This window comes from Ovis canadensis, chromosome 13 (genome assembly GCF_042477335.2).
Source record: "Ovis canadensis isolate MfBH-ARS-UI-01 breed Bighorn chromosome 13, ARS-UI_OviCan_v2, whole genome shotgun sequence".
Classification (NCBI taxonomy): Eukaryota; Metazoa; Chordata; class Mammalia; order Artiodactyla; family Bovidae; genus Ovis; species Ovis canadensis.
The window spans coordinates 16,747,227-16,760,954 of NC_091257.1; the positions used below are offsets into that span (position 1 = coordinate 16,747,227).

The 13,728-nt window shown below is 40.0% G+C and overlaps 1 protein-coding gene across 3 annotated transcripts in view; it reads left to right on the forward strand.

The window, feature by feature from the left end:
- The window catches only part of PLCB1 (phospholipase C beta 1), an 877,017-nt gene that overhangs the window by 699,429 nt on the left and 163,860 nt on the right, over nt 1-13,728 (forward strand). For all 3 annotated transcript variants that reach the window (XM_069546383.1, XM_069546382.1, XM_069546384.1), the window contains 4 exons: nt 6,129-6,196; nt 8,559-8,655; nt 10,968-11,052; nt 12,900-13,024. In XM_069546383.1, the coding sequence (XP_069402484.1) occupies nt 6,129-6,196; nt 8,559-8,655; nt 10,968-11,052; nt 12,900-13,024 (375 nt within the window). The remainder of the gene's footprint in view (nt 1-6,128; nt 6,197-8,558; nt 8,656-10,967; nt 11,053-12,899; nt 13,025-13,728) is intronic.

A 13,728-nucleotide genomic window follows, 5' to 3' on the forward strand; every position in this document is an offset into this window, starting at 1 on the left:
AGTCTGGCTTGGAGACTTTTGAACATTACTTTACTAGCATGTGAGATGAGTGCAATTATGCCGTAGTTTGAGCATTCTTTGGCATTGCCTTTCTCTGGGATTGGAATGAAAACTGACTTTCCAGTTCTGTGGCCACTGCTGAGTTTTCCCAAATTTGCTGGCGTATTGAGTGCAGCACTTTCACAACATCATCTTTTAGGATTTGAAATAGCTCAACTGGAATCCCATCACCTCCACTAGTTTTGTTCGTAGTGATGCTTTCTAAGGCCCACTTGACTTCACATTCCACGATGTCTGGCTCTAGGTGAGTGATCACACCATCGTAATTATCTTGGTCGTGAAGATCTTTTTTGTACAGTTCTTGTGTGTATTCCTGCCACCTCTTCCTAATATCTTCTGCTTCTGTGAAGTCCATACCATTTCTGTCCTTTAGCCCATCTTTGCATGAAATGTTCCCTTGGTATCTCTAATTTTCTTGAAGAGATCTCTAGTCTTTCCCATTCTGTTGTTTTCCTCTATTTCTTTCCATTGATCACTGTGGAGGGCTTTCCTATCTCTTCTTGGTATCCTTTGGAACTCTGCATTCAGATGCTTATATCTTTCCTTTCCTCCTTTGCTTTTCACTTCTCTTCTATTCACAGCTATTTGTAAGGCCTCCTCAGACAGCCATTTTGCTTTTTTGCATTTATTTTCCATGGGGGTGGTCTTGATCCCTGTCTCCTGTACAATGTCATGAACCTCCATCCATAGTTCATCAGGCACTCTATCTATCAGTCCCTTAAATCTATTTCTCACTTCCACTGTATAATCAGAAGGGATTTGATTTAGGTCATACCTGAATGTTATAGTGGTTTTCCCTACTTTCTTCAATTTAAGTCTGAATTTGGCAATAAGGAGTTCATGATCTGAGCCACAGTCAGCTCCCGGTCTTGTTTTTGTTGACTGTGTAGAGCTTCTCCATCTTTGGCTGCAAAGAATATAATCAATCTGATTTTGGTGTTGACCATCTGGTGATGTCCATGTGTAGAGTCTTCTCTTGTGTTGTTGGAAGAGGGTGTTTGCTATGACCAGTGCATTTCCTTGGCAAAACTCTATTAGTCTTTGCCCTGCTTCATTCTGTACTCCAAGGCCACGTTTGCCTGTTACTCCAGGTGTTTCTTGACTTCCTACTTTTGCATTCCAGTGCCCTATAATGAAAAGGACATCTTTTTTGGATGTTAGTTCTAAAAGGTCTTGTAGGTCTTCATAGAACCGTTCAACTTCAGCTTCTTCAGCATTACTGGTTGTGGCATAGACTTGGATTACTGTGATATTGAATGGTTTGCCTTGGAGATGAACAGAGATCATTCTGTCGTTTTTGAGATTGCATCCAAGTACTGCATTTTGGACTCTTGTTGACCGTGATGGCTACTCCATTTCTTCTAAGGGATTCCTGCCCGCAGGAGTAGATATAATGGTCATCTGAGTTGAATTCACCCATTCCAGTCCATTTTAGTTCACTGATTCCTAGAATGTTGATGTTTACTCTTGCCATCTCCTGTTTGACCACTTCCAATTTGCCTTGATTCATGGAGCTGACATTCCAGGTTCCTATGCAACATTGCTCTTTACAGCACTGGACCTTGCATCTATCACCAGTCACATCCACAACTGGGTATTGTTTTTGCTTTGGCTCCATCCCTTCATTCTTTCTGGAGTTATTTCTCCACTGATCTCCAGTAGCATATTGGGTACCTACTGACCTGGGGAGTTCCTCTTTCAGTATCCTATCATTTTGCCTTTTCATATTGTTCATGGGGTTCTCAAGGCAAGAGCACTGAAGTGGTTTGCCATTCCCTTCTCCAGTGGACCACACTGTGTCAGACCTCTCCACCATGACCTGCCCATCTTGGGTGGCCCCCCCGGCATGGCTAAATTTGAGTTAGACAAGGCTGTAGTCCTAGTGTGATTAGATTGACTAGTTTTCTGTGATTATAGTTTCAGTGTGTCTGCCCTCTGATGCCCTCTTGCAACACCTACCGTCTTACTTGGATTTCTCTTACCTTGGATGTGGGGTATCTCTTCTCGGCTGCTCCAGCAAAGCGCAGATGCTGCTCCTTACCTTGGATAAGGGGTATCTCCTCACCACCGCCCCTCCTGACCTTGAACCTGGAATAGCTCCTGGGCCCTCCTGCACCTGCGCAGCCACCGCTCCTTGGATGTGGGGTTCCTCCTCCCAGCGCTGCCCCTGGCCTCGGGTGTGGGGTAGCTCCTTCTGGCCACCACCGCTGGCCTTGGACATAGGGCAGCTCCTCTCTGCTGCTCCTGCACTGTCGCAGCCTGGCACTCTTGACCACCGCCCCTGACCTCGGACGCGGGGTAGCTCCTCCCGACTGCCGCCCCTCACCTCAGACGTGAGGGGCACGGGCGGCTGCGACAGCGCACATAGCGCAGGCAGCTGCGATGGCGCACATAGCCCGGGCGGCTGCGACGGCGCACATAGCGCGGGCGGCTACAACACGCACCTAGCTTGGCCAAGAGGAGCTACCGCACATCCGAGGCCAGGGGCAGAAACCAGGAGGACCTCATGCCCAAGAGGCAGTGGCCGGGAGGAGCTACCCGGCGTCCGAGGTCAGGGGCAGCAGCCGAGAGTGTCAGGCTGCGACAGCGCAGGAACAGCCGAGAGGAATTACCCCACATCCGAGGTCAGGGGAGGCGGCCAGGAGGAGCTACCCTGCATCCGAAATGATGTTTAGTATCATTTATTTTCATATTAGATTTAAGTTGAAATAGACTTTTGTGATTGATTATAAAAGAATTCAAAGCGGTCACCCATTTCCTTTGAGTTATTTATCATTTAGTCTAAGTTCTTTCCCAGTTCTAGGGAGTATCTTGGCAGTCTGAAAAGGTCTGACATGATGGCATTATGAAGAGCTCCTGATTGGAGGCTGACTATGTAAAGCAAACTTTAAGCTTGAATCTAGAAAGTTCTCCAATAAAAAATTAGCTAACATTGGGACAGTGGCTTTGGAAAAGTATTTGGCAGCATCTACAGAAGCTAAGCTGAACAGAGGCATATGAAGCCCCTGTACCCCAGAGAATTCTGTTCCTAGGTATATAGCCAACAGAAGTGCATGGAGATATTCACCAAGAAGTATGGGCGAGAACTGCTTAAAGCAGCACTACTCAGAATAGCACATCCACAGACAGATACATTGTGCAGTATTCTCCTCCTGGAATAATGTGTAGCTGTCTTCAGTGCACACAACAACATAGATGACTCTCATTTAGAAATATAATGTTGAGGAAAAGAAATCAAATGCAAAAGTAAGTATCCACTGTCTGATCCCATTTATATAAAGTACGAAAATGCCAGAACTAACCAGGACTTGTAGAGGTCAAGAGAGGGTGACTCCTGGTGACGAGGTGACCGGAAGGGACCCAAGGAGGCTTCTGAACACTGGTTATATTTTGTTTGCTGATCTGGGTACCATTGCTGTACACGTGTGGCATGCATACTTCTCTGTATATCTCTCATATGTCAATTAAAAGATTTAAAAAGAAAATTAAAAAATTGAAATATAAACTCTAGGTAAATCAGGAAAAAAAAAGATTCATCAAGAGCCTGATTTATCTTTTCTTCTATTTTTCCATCATAGTTACCAATTACGTTTATTGTTTACATTAAAATCCTTGTCCACAGATACTATGTAATTCCTAGAAAGATTTTTTTGGTAGTTTTTAAAAGTGCGTTTAAAACATAACTACACAATTCTGATTCTTTTTTCAAAAATAACTTCTATTCTCAGTGAGAATGTTCTTTTTGAAGTTTTGGAAAGCAAGTCAGTGACAGGCCACCGATTTCCCAGCACAATTCTATCCCTTGAGTAAACCAAGTAAACCAAGTCTTCCCTTGTGTGTGGGAGCTTGTTGTTTTACCATCTGCCTTCGCCAGTTCTCTCCCTCTTATTAACTGGATGCGTAAGACAAATGATGATTTTTACAGGCGATGAACATTATTGCTTAATTCAGAGAAAGAGCCCCAATCTGTTAGTAATTCAGTGGATTTCCTAAACTAGCCCAATTCTCTGTTGTGCAATATTTATTTATCGTGATGGAAATTTTTTGACATTTATATATGTAAGTAGGCCCCTGAATAAAGACCGCTACTAATTTGCCATTTGGCTTGTTGATGTGCTCAGTATTGGGAAATCAAGTAACTTGAAAAATGGAATATTTCTTATACAAAAGCTAATCTACTTTTCTTAGCACCTATTGGTGAGATCTTCCCCCAAGAGATCCAGCCCTTTGCCTGTACACTTGTTTAAAGAACTAGAATAATTTATTATTATTAATATTATGCAACAGGATTTCTTCAAGTTCCCTCCAAAATCTAAGGGAGAAACCACGTCCCTGCTCATAGAGTAAAGGATGACAAATTCTTTCTTTCCCACATAAAGCAGAGAATGGCATGATTATTTGAAATTCTGGTGTGTTGTACCATGAAGCATCTTAAATTACTCAATAAAAAGAACCTCCTCTTTAATTAAAAAAAAAAGTGGTTACCAAAACTTGAGACAATAAATTTGACTCTAAGAAATTCTGCATTGACCTCTTAAAAGAATGTATCTCTATAGAATAAGCAGTGTTTTCTATTCAAAGTGGAATTGATTCACCCTTATTAACTAACACAATATCAGCTTCATAAAACAGTTATATGTGGCTTTCTTTAACAAACAAGCCATAAATAATAAACCATGTTGGTCCCAGACAACTTTTTCCTCTAAAGATTATTCCATGAATACTTTGCCCACTGCTCTTGTTGTCAGCCAAGTGAAAACATTAATAAGCTTCTTGGAGGCAGTGGCAGTGCCGTTTACAGAGCCCCAGCAGGGGAGTTAATTTATAGGTGGCAGGAAGGGGAGGTACTAGCCCATGTAAGCTGCCTCCTTGTTGAGCCAAGGTTGCCATCTACTGGGTTTATTATGCTATTGCACTGTCTGGACACTGGAAGTCAAATCAAACAATTTAGAAGTATGCTTTTTGTTACTTTTTACTTGATATCACTGGGTCTAACTGAATCCCAGAGCTGTGAAGAACAGAATGCTGCATGCCAATATGACTCTTTAAGTATGTAATGATGATTAAGGATGTAAACATCCACCTAAACTTTGGAGAGAAAAACAATCTATTGAAATGCCAGCATATTGGCTAAATATGAAACTGCATGAGATCTGATTGAGGGAGATTCCCGTGCATAATTATTTAAGATTCACCCATTTTATTCTGCACTTTTAAATAGAATATGCCATTTGTAAAGATACATGCACTGTTTAGACAACAGTTCATGCCTGTGTGCCTGCTAAGTTGATTCTGTCGTGTCCGACTCCTTGCAACCCCATGGACTGTAGCCCGCCAGGTTCTGCTGGCCGTGGGATCCTCCAGGCAAGAATACTACAGTCTGTTGCCATGCCCTCCTCCAGGGATCTTCCCACCCAAGGGATCAAACCTGCATCTCACGTCTCCTGCATTGGCAGGCAGGTTCTTTACCACTAGTGCCACCTGGGAAGCCCTTAGACAACAATGCCTCCATCAAATAAGCCTGCAGGCAAATCACAGGATATAGTCAGTACCTTACAGTTCTGGAGAATCAGGTTGCTGCTATAGCCCCTGTTCCTGTCCCATCTCTTGTCCTCTACTTCCACTTCCATGAGGTCCTCTCTGGCCAAGGTCACTGAGCGCTGGCCAAGAATCACATGAAGAGTTAGGGCTGAGAAGAAAAGGGAAAGATGGAAAAGTAATCGTTTATCTGTTTTAGGTCATAGAGACCCTGAAAGAGGATATATACATCAAGATAGGATATGTGTACTAGAGAGGTAACTGTAAAAGATGCCATATGCTTTGCAAAACATAGATAAAAATGCTAAGACAAGCATCTTTTATAGAGTTTGGAAATTTCACACATCAAATTTAGAAAAAAAATTCAAGCCCAGTATAATGCTTTACAATTAATAAAATTTAAATATCCAAAAGGATAATTTTAGTGAAAGGCCAACTTTCAAGGAAATGTTTGGTAAATATACATGTCACATGTGCTTCAAACCTGTAGTTGCTTGTTTACTTCATGATCTGTTATTAAAATTTGACAGGAGAAGCTGATACAGAGAGTGACGATGATGACGATGATGATGACTGTAAAAAGTCTTCAATGGATGAGGTAGGTTTCTAGGGCTTGACTTCTGGTCAGAGATTTTTCACCAACTTGCCATTCCAGTCCGCTCGCTCTGAATGTAGTTCTGGTCACCTTCTGCCATCTAGTGGTAAAAATAGTTTAAAACTGAAAATGCAAAATTGATCACTAAACCAAGTATTGTGTTAAGCAAAGTTCTCTCTAAGGAACAGTTTTGCTGAGGCTGTCTTTCATCAAATGTAGTATCTTGAGGATGAATTCAAAATTTGTGATCTCCATCTTCCCACTTCAGTTTTTGAGGCAGTTAAATGGATGTCATTGTCCAAAGTCCAGAGAAGACATGAGGTTTGGAAAAATGTTTGTAAACTTGACATTAATTTCCTCCTGATGATTTTGACCTTTGTTTGGCTGCCTGGCTTGTAGGATCTTAGTTTCCTGACCAAGGATTGAATCCAAGCCCCAACAGAGGAAGCCTGGGGTCTAACCCCTGGACCTTCATGGAATTCCCCATTCTTATAATTTTGGAACCACCAGAGATTTCTACTGAATATTTATGTATATTTAATATTTAGAAGTTCAAGATTCCCCAAATAACTCAGAAACATTCATTGCACAGACTCTAGAAGAAAATCAAGGATAGGTCAATTGACATTTTAAAACATTTAGCAGGAGTCCTGTTCAAAAAATGTATACCGAATCTGCTTTCAAATATATTGAAAAGTATGCCTCAGTAATTGTATCTTTACAATTTAATTAATAAAGATAAATAACAAATAATAAGCTGTTCTGACATGGAGTTCTTCCTCTTATAATTATTTCCTTTAATGTAGTCTAAAGTCTTAATTATATTTTCCCCACTAAATTTCAACTTAATACCCAGAAGAAAAACTATTACAAAGTAGCTTTTCCTGAGAATTATTTCAATTGTGTAAACTTTTTATCTGTAACTTTTGATCATTTTAAAACTATCTTACTAAATGGATAACCATTTACAATGGATATTTCCTAATTAACATTTAATCTTAATCTTGCTACAGAAGTTTTCAAAAGAAACCTTGTCTCCCTTGTATTCTGCCTTCTAAAAGTGGGAGAAAACGTTAAATCAGCCTACAAAGGTCTGCCCATATCAGTACTTCACTGTAGGCTTTCTTCTTTATAAAAAGTTTCATCAAAGTGGTATTTATATAATAGCTAATATTAGCTAAAGTAATATGAGGCTTTAATATGCCAGGTACTCTTCTGAGCTCTTTCACATAAGTTTACACACTTAATAATCACAAGAACTCTATTTGTTATTGAGACGAATTTTTTCCTAATTTTATAGGCGAGCAAACTGAGGCACAGAGCAGTTAAGTAACTTGCTCCAGACTGGCTCTAGACCCTGAGCTCCTGACCTTCTATGTATTGTTGTTTAGTCGCTAAGTCGTGTCTGACTCTTTGTGGCCCCACCAGGCTCTTCTGTCCATGGGATTTCCCAGGCAAGAATACTGGAATGGGTTGCCATTTCCTTTTCCAAGGGATCTTCCCAACCCAGGGATCGAACCTGTCTTCTCTGCAGCCGGATTCTTTACCACTGAGCCAGCAGGAAAGATGCATTGTGCTGCTTGCTTAATCGGCGCCCAGGAGCTAGGAAGGGAGGCCGAGCGGAAAGGTTCTAAAGAAAAGCAATATTTGTTTGTCCACCCCAACCCACTTTCACTGGCGACCCTTTTCAATAACAATTTTCCATTCATCCAGTGGTCACCTACATGCTCATTTTCGTATTGTATGATGAGTTCTTTTTTAACTATTTTATTGATTTACCTGGCTGTGTCAGGTCTTAGCTGTGGCCTGCAGGATCTTGGTTGTGTCAGAGGGACTCTTCCCTGGCAGCATACAGACTTTCTAGTTGCAATCCAGGAGCGCCAGAGTGAGCGGGCTTCAGTAGTTGCGGGGCACAGGCACAGTGACCCCCCGGCATGACTTGTCCAATGAATTCTCGATATATTAACTTCAGACATCACCTGCAGACTCCCTGTTTTGACAGATGGGACACAGCTCGAGGCTTCTTTGACTTTGCTGTGCGTTTGGGTCACCTTAGTACATTACAGATCCTGGTTCAGGAGGGTTGGGAGGCTGCTCTCCCGCGAGCTTTCGGGTGGTCCTGATGCTGCTGGCACTGGGTGCTCGGGGAGCCACCCAGAGACCTTCCTCCTGCCACCCCTCACCGTGTAATGCGAGGTGCTGCTTTTCCTTTCTCCTCTGATCCATTTTCTGTTGGCGATAACTGTTTTCAGAAAAGGAGTGATCCTTTTCTGCCCTCATGGGTTATTTGATCATTGCCCTGGGAGAAGAACCCTCACTAACATAATGCTGACTCTGGGAACATTGCTTTTACTCCTGCTTCCAGGGGACCGCAGGGAGCGAGGCCATGGCTACAGAAGAGATGTCTAATCTGGTGAACTATATCCAGCCAGTCAAGTTCGAGTCATTTGAAACTTCAAAAAGTAAGTTTGCCCTGGAGAAAAACCCCTGGTGTAGTATATAATGAGTATATTATACCCACAGGATAATTAGACCAAAAAAAAAATCACCCTTATTAGAACTATTCTATGAAGTTTTTAATATATGTGTGTCTTTACTATCTGATTTTTATATATCTAAATAAACATACATGGTAAGTAGCTTCATCGTGTCCAACTTTTTGAGACCCTATGGACTATAGCCCACCAGGCTCTTTTGTCCATGAGATTCTCCAGGCAAGAATACTGGAATGGGTTGTCGTGCCCTTCTCCAGGAGATCTTTCCAACCCAGGGATCAAACCAGAGTCGCTTAAGTCTCCTGCATTGGCAGGCAGGTTCTTTACCACTAAGGCCACCTGGGAAGCCCCAAATATACATAAGCATATATTTATATGTATTGTATATATCTATATAACCATATGAGAACATATTCCATGATATTTTCCCCAAATTCTTAATAGACCTACAGGCTGTACGTGATTATCTAAAAGATACCTGACCAGAGTACAGTTAATTGAGGATTCTACATTGTTTTTCATTCGTGACCACACAGGGCAATTGTATAAATGACAGTGTTGAAATAAACTATTTAGCCATCCTTTAAAAGGAAGCAGAGACTTGATCGATCCTGATAAATAGAAATGGAACCAAATCAATGGACCTACATTTCATTTGTTCAGCCTATGTTTTATATACTTAGGGGAATATATAATTAACTTCACATCACTTGATGTTTTACTTCATCCGACAACCCGTCCATACTGGATGCAAGAGAAAGGAGCCCTTTTATCAAAGTGCTCAGTCGTATCTGACTCTTTTTGTGACCCCATGGACTGTAGTCCACTGGGCTCCTCTGTTCAGTGAGTTCTCCAGGCAAGAATAGTGAAGTGGGTAGCCATTCCCTTCTCCAGGGATCAAACTGGGGTCTCTTGCATTGCAGGCAGATTCTTTACTGTCTGACGTACCAGGGAAGCCTAACTTTCAATAAGGTTTAGACATAAAAATTTCAACAGTTTGTTTGATGTTATAATTACTAGTCTTCTTACCGCAAGCTATGAAACATCCTATAAAGTACTTATTTTTATATTACTATGACTGTCTTTGGCTGTTAAATGTTTGCTTAATTCATGATTCAAAAGCTCCCAGACAAGTAGCCAAACTGGGAAGGAGCTGGTACATTTAGGCCCTTAAGAACCTCATAACAACAGCACCAGCCAAAGATTTACAAACAAGTACTTTCTTCTTGTATTTTACACCATTTTCTCACTTTTTTCAAAAGAACACTGCACATAGTTTATAAAGAACCTACTAAAGCGACTTAATTTTAATTAACAGCTGTGCTTAAAATAGTCATATGAAAGTAGAATTTTGATGGACCAAAATAAGAGAAGCAAGCGTTTCCTTTAGAGTTGACTAAATTGGGGAAGGTGAAGAGGTGGATAAAGGAGGAATGTGGGAATGACTAGGAAGAAAAATGAGGCTTTAATTCTGGAAAATGGGCATCAAAGAGGGAACAATGCCTGACGGTAACTCGGTTTAAATCACTGAGCTCCAAGTGACATGTCTTTATATGTAGCAGTGTGATTTCTAGTTGGAAAGAGGTCAGAGAAGCTGTTTGGCTCTTTGCCTTTCTAAACTAAGATAACTTCTTTTGGTTTCTCTCACTGTAATTGGAAGCTTGACTTCTGGTTTCAAGATGTTGCTCCATGTCCAAGAATATGGAGACCTTCTAGGATATTCACCTCTGTGGCCCCTGACATGTAATCTGAAAATGAGGCCATCCAACTGGAAAATGTTCAAGGATCCTTCTGCTTTAAAATAACAAAATTCTAAGGTCACATTAGTTCTTTCAACCAGAAGGGTACCTACAAGCTTGAGGTGATGACAATGTGGGTATAGTCAAGTGGAGATAATCAGCATCTGGCAGGAATGTACATGAGGTCGTGGTCTGTATTGTTAATTATCAGTGACGGCTTCAAGAAACCAATCTAAATGGATTTAAAACAAAAGGTCCTTCCTCTTTTGACAGATCAGCTTGCCTAGCCACACTCTCCATGTCTAGAATTCATCTTCTAACATTGAGGCCACCGTGTCCCTAACTTGCACAACACCTAACCAGGTAGCAAATATTAGAAGACACAAATAAGACTGAAAATTAAAATTAAAACAAAATTAAATATAAAAGTTATTTGCGGGTCTTTGCCCTCAGTTTCGTGGGACATTTGCCTACTTCTTATATGCTATTATTTATAACACTGAATTTTATTTCTCACTTTTTTTGCTGTCGTTAACACAGAAAGAAATAGAAGCTTCGAGATGTCTTCCTTTGTGGAAACCAAAGGTCTTGAGCAACTTACAAAGTCTCCGGTGGAATTTGTAGAGTATCCTTGATTTGACGGACGTGTGCCGAATTGACAATAATGAAGTCTTGTGCTATTGGTTTAATTTTTGTCTTTAATAAGGAAAAGGTGCATGAAATGGCTAAAGTCTGTCACTTGGGAGTGACAAATAGTTTCAGGTTTCGTATGCAGTGGTGAGAGGGATAGTCTGGCCTGTGGAAGAGAACTGGCCTTGGAGTAAAGGACGATTTCAAGGTTACCTTCACAATATCAAGCTCTTTATCCCTTGGCAATTCCAAGTTTTCTCACCAGTAAACAGAAATGATGATGCCAGCTTTGTTGCTTGCTGTTTGGGTTAGGGATCACATATGTAGAATGCGTGTGTATACAAAATGTGTGTGTGTACTTTATACATACATAAAATATGAAGTGTGTAAAGTAGATATTATATAGATAATAGAGACACCTTTCTGGTGTCTCACATGCTTACATGTAATAGACATCCAATTGGAAAATAGTTGGGATGATGGTAATATAAATATATATTACTAATGATATATAATATATATTATAAATATATATCACTAATAATGGCTTTGTTGAGACTCCTGATGACAATTTTTTAATTTTATTCCTGAATTAAAATAAAATGGCATAAACATTAGAATTTTTTTCATAAAATTAATATTAAATGTAATAGTTATATAAAAGAAAAAATATCATCTTTAAAGTTCATTAACAATAGGAAAGGAAACAGAGATAAACTCCATAAACAAAGTGCCGATAGACATACTCATTAGCAATCAATAAGTACTAACTACGTGGTAGACCTTTGTTATGTCTTAATGTAATCCTCACAACAGCCCTATGATGTAGGAATCATATATCTTTTATAGATGAAGAAACTGAGGCACAGAAAAGGGAAATAACTTGTCCTGGATCATACAGCTAAGTTTCAGAATTAAATTTCAGACCCTCTTTGGCCTAAGTCCCCTGTCAAGCCCAGAACCTGAGCTAACCTCTGCCAAACTTGGTAATTGTGTGTGTGTGTGTGTGTGTGTGTGTGTGTGTGTGTGCGCGCGCGCGCGCGCGCGCGCACGCTCAGTTGCTCCATTGTGTCTGACTCTTTGCAATCCCATGGACTGTAGCCTGTCAGACTCCTCTGTCCATGGGATTTCCCAGGCAAGAATACTGGAGCAGGTTGCATTTCCAGGTTGCTCTCCCCAACCCAGGGACCTAACTTGTGTTTCTTGCATTTCCTGCATTGGCAGGAGGAGTCTTTAAAGCTTGGTAATAGCAATAGTTAATTGTGTTTTAAGAACATAGCATCATTCAATAACCAAAAGGTTCTCAGGATGGAAAACTGATGATGGTAGGAATCAAAATATGAGTAAAAATCTTCTGTGCTATATTAACCTTGTTATCAATCATAAAGAGTACCATAGTTTTGGCAAAGAGCATTCCCTGAGAAGGTTAAGAAAATGAGCAGAGAGCATTTCAAAAATAGCTGTACAGTTCATGCTATCTGCTTCTGCCAAGCACAATATCATCCTGTCCCATGATTTGCTCCATTCGGATTTCCTTTTATGTCCTTAATCACTAGGCCAGTCCTTAATAATCTCCAAAAAATTGCATTGACTCAACCATTTTTGCTGCTTCGTTAGTTTTTACCCACAAGGCTCTGCAAAGATGATGCTCCATTTGTATTATAAAAGCACATTTATTCTGTTTATTCAGAAAGCTTTTTACATATTTTACTCACTAGTTCAATGAGATCATCCATCTTTAATTCATTTCCCCCTCAGAGAAAGATGGGAAGCAGCTTCTCAGTTGGTATTATTGGCTAATTCTTTTTGTAATTGTATTCACTACTTAACATGATGGCCCAGATATAACAAAATGCAGCTTAGCAGGATATATCCAAAGGGAACACGCGTGGATTCATCTAACTATATGCCTCAGCTCTTCTGGAATGCAGGCTGCCAAATGGTTGCCCTTAATTTCCAAACAGTAGGTAAGTCACACACTATTCATTTCCATCCTATAAAAGCCGCATCTCCAAGTGCCTGAAAATCATCCCAAGGAGGAGAAAGACTGCCAGACTGGATTGAATAAACAGACAAAACACATTTTCATAAAGAAAATATCACTACAAAAAAGGCACATTTTGAATATTGAGGAATTATCTCTGATAGTTTATAGATGTCTTAGATTTGTTTTACTTATTGTCAAACATTAAAAGTAATACACATTTATTCTAAAAAATATTATAAATTCAAAATAAGTATAAAGAAAATAATAAAACTTCCAGGAATGTTACCACTCAGACGTTACCTCTCAACATTGTTAACTTCTGGCTTTGTGATCTGTAAGTATTTTGGCAATGCATATACATGCTTTTTCACTTAATACCTTGTTAACATATATATCTTCATATATATTTATTATATGGAAACATGAATTTTAATAGCTATATATTAAGTACATCTCAGAATTAACTAAAGCACACTTCCTATCACTGAACTTTAGGACATTTTTTTCCTGCTATAAATAATACCCTGAGAACAGGCTGAAATATAAATTGTCAAGTTTATCTCCTAATGTTCTTTTGGAAAAGTTCCTAAAATAGAATTAAGTGAAAGTTTTATGAGCCTTTGTACAATGCCAATTTGTACATCAAAAATGTGGCACGAGATTTCTTCTCAATCAGCAACGTAT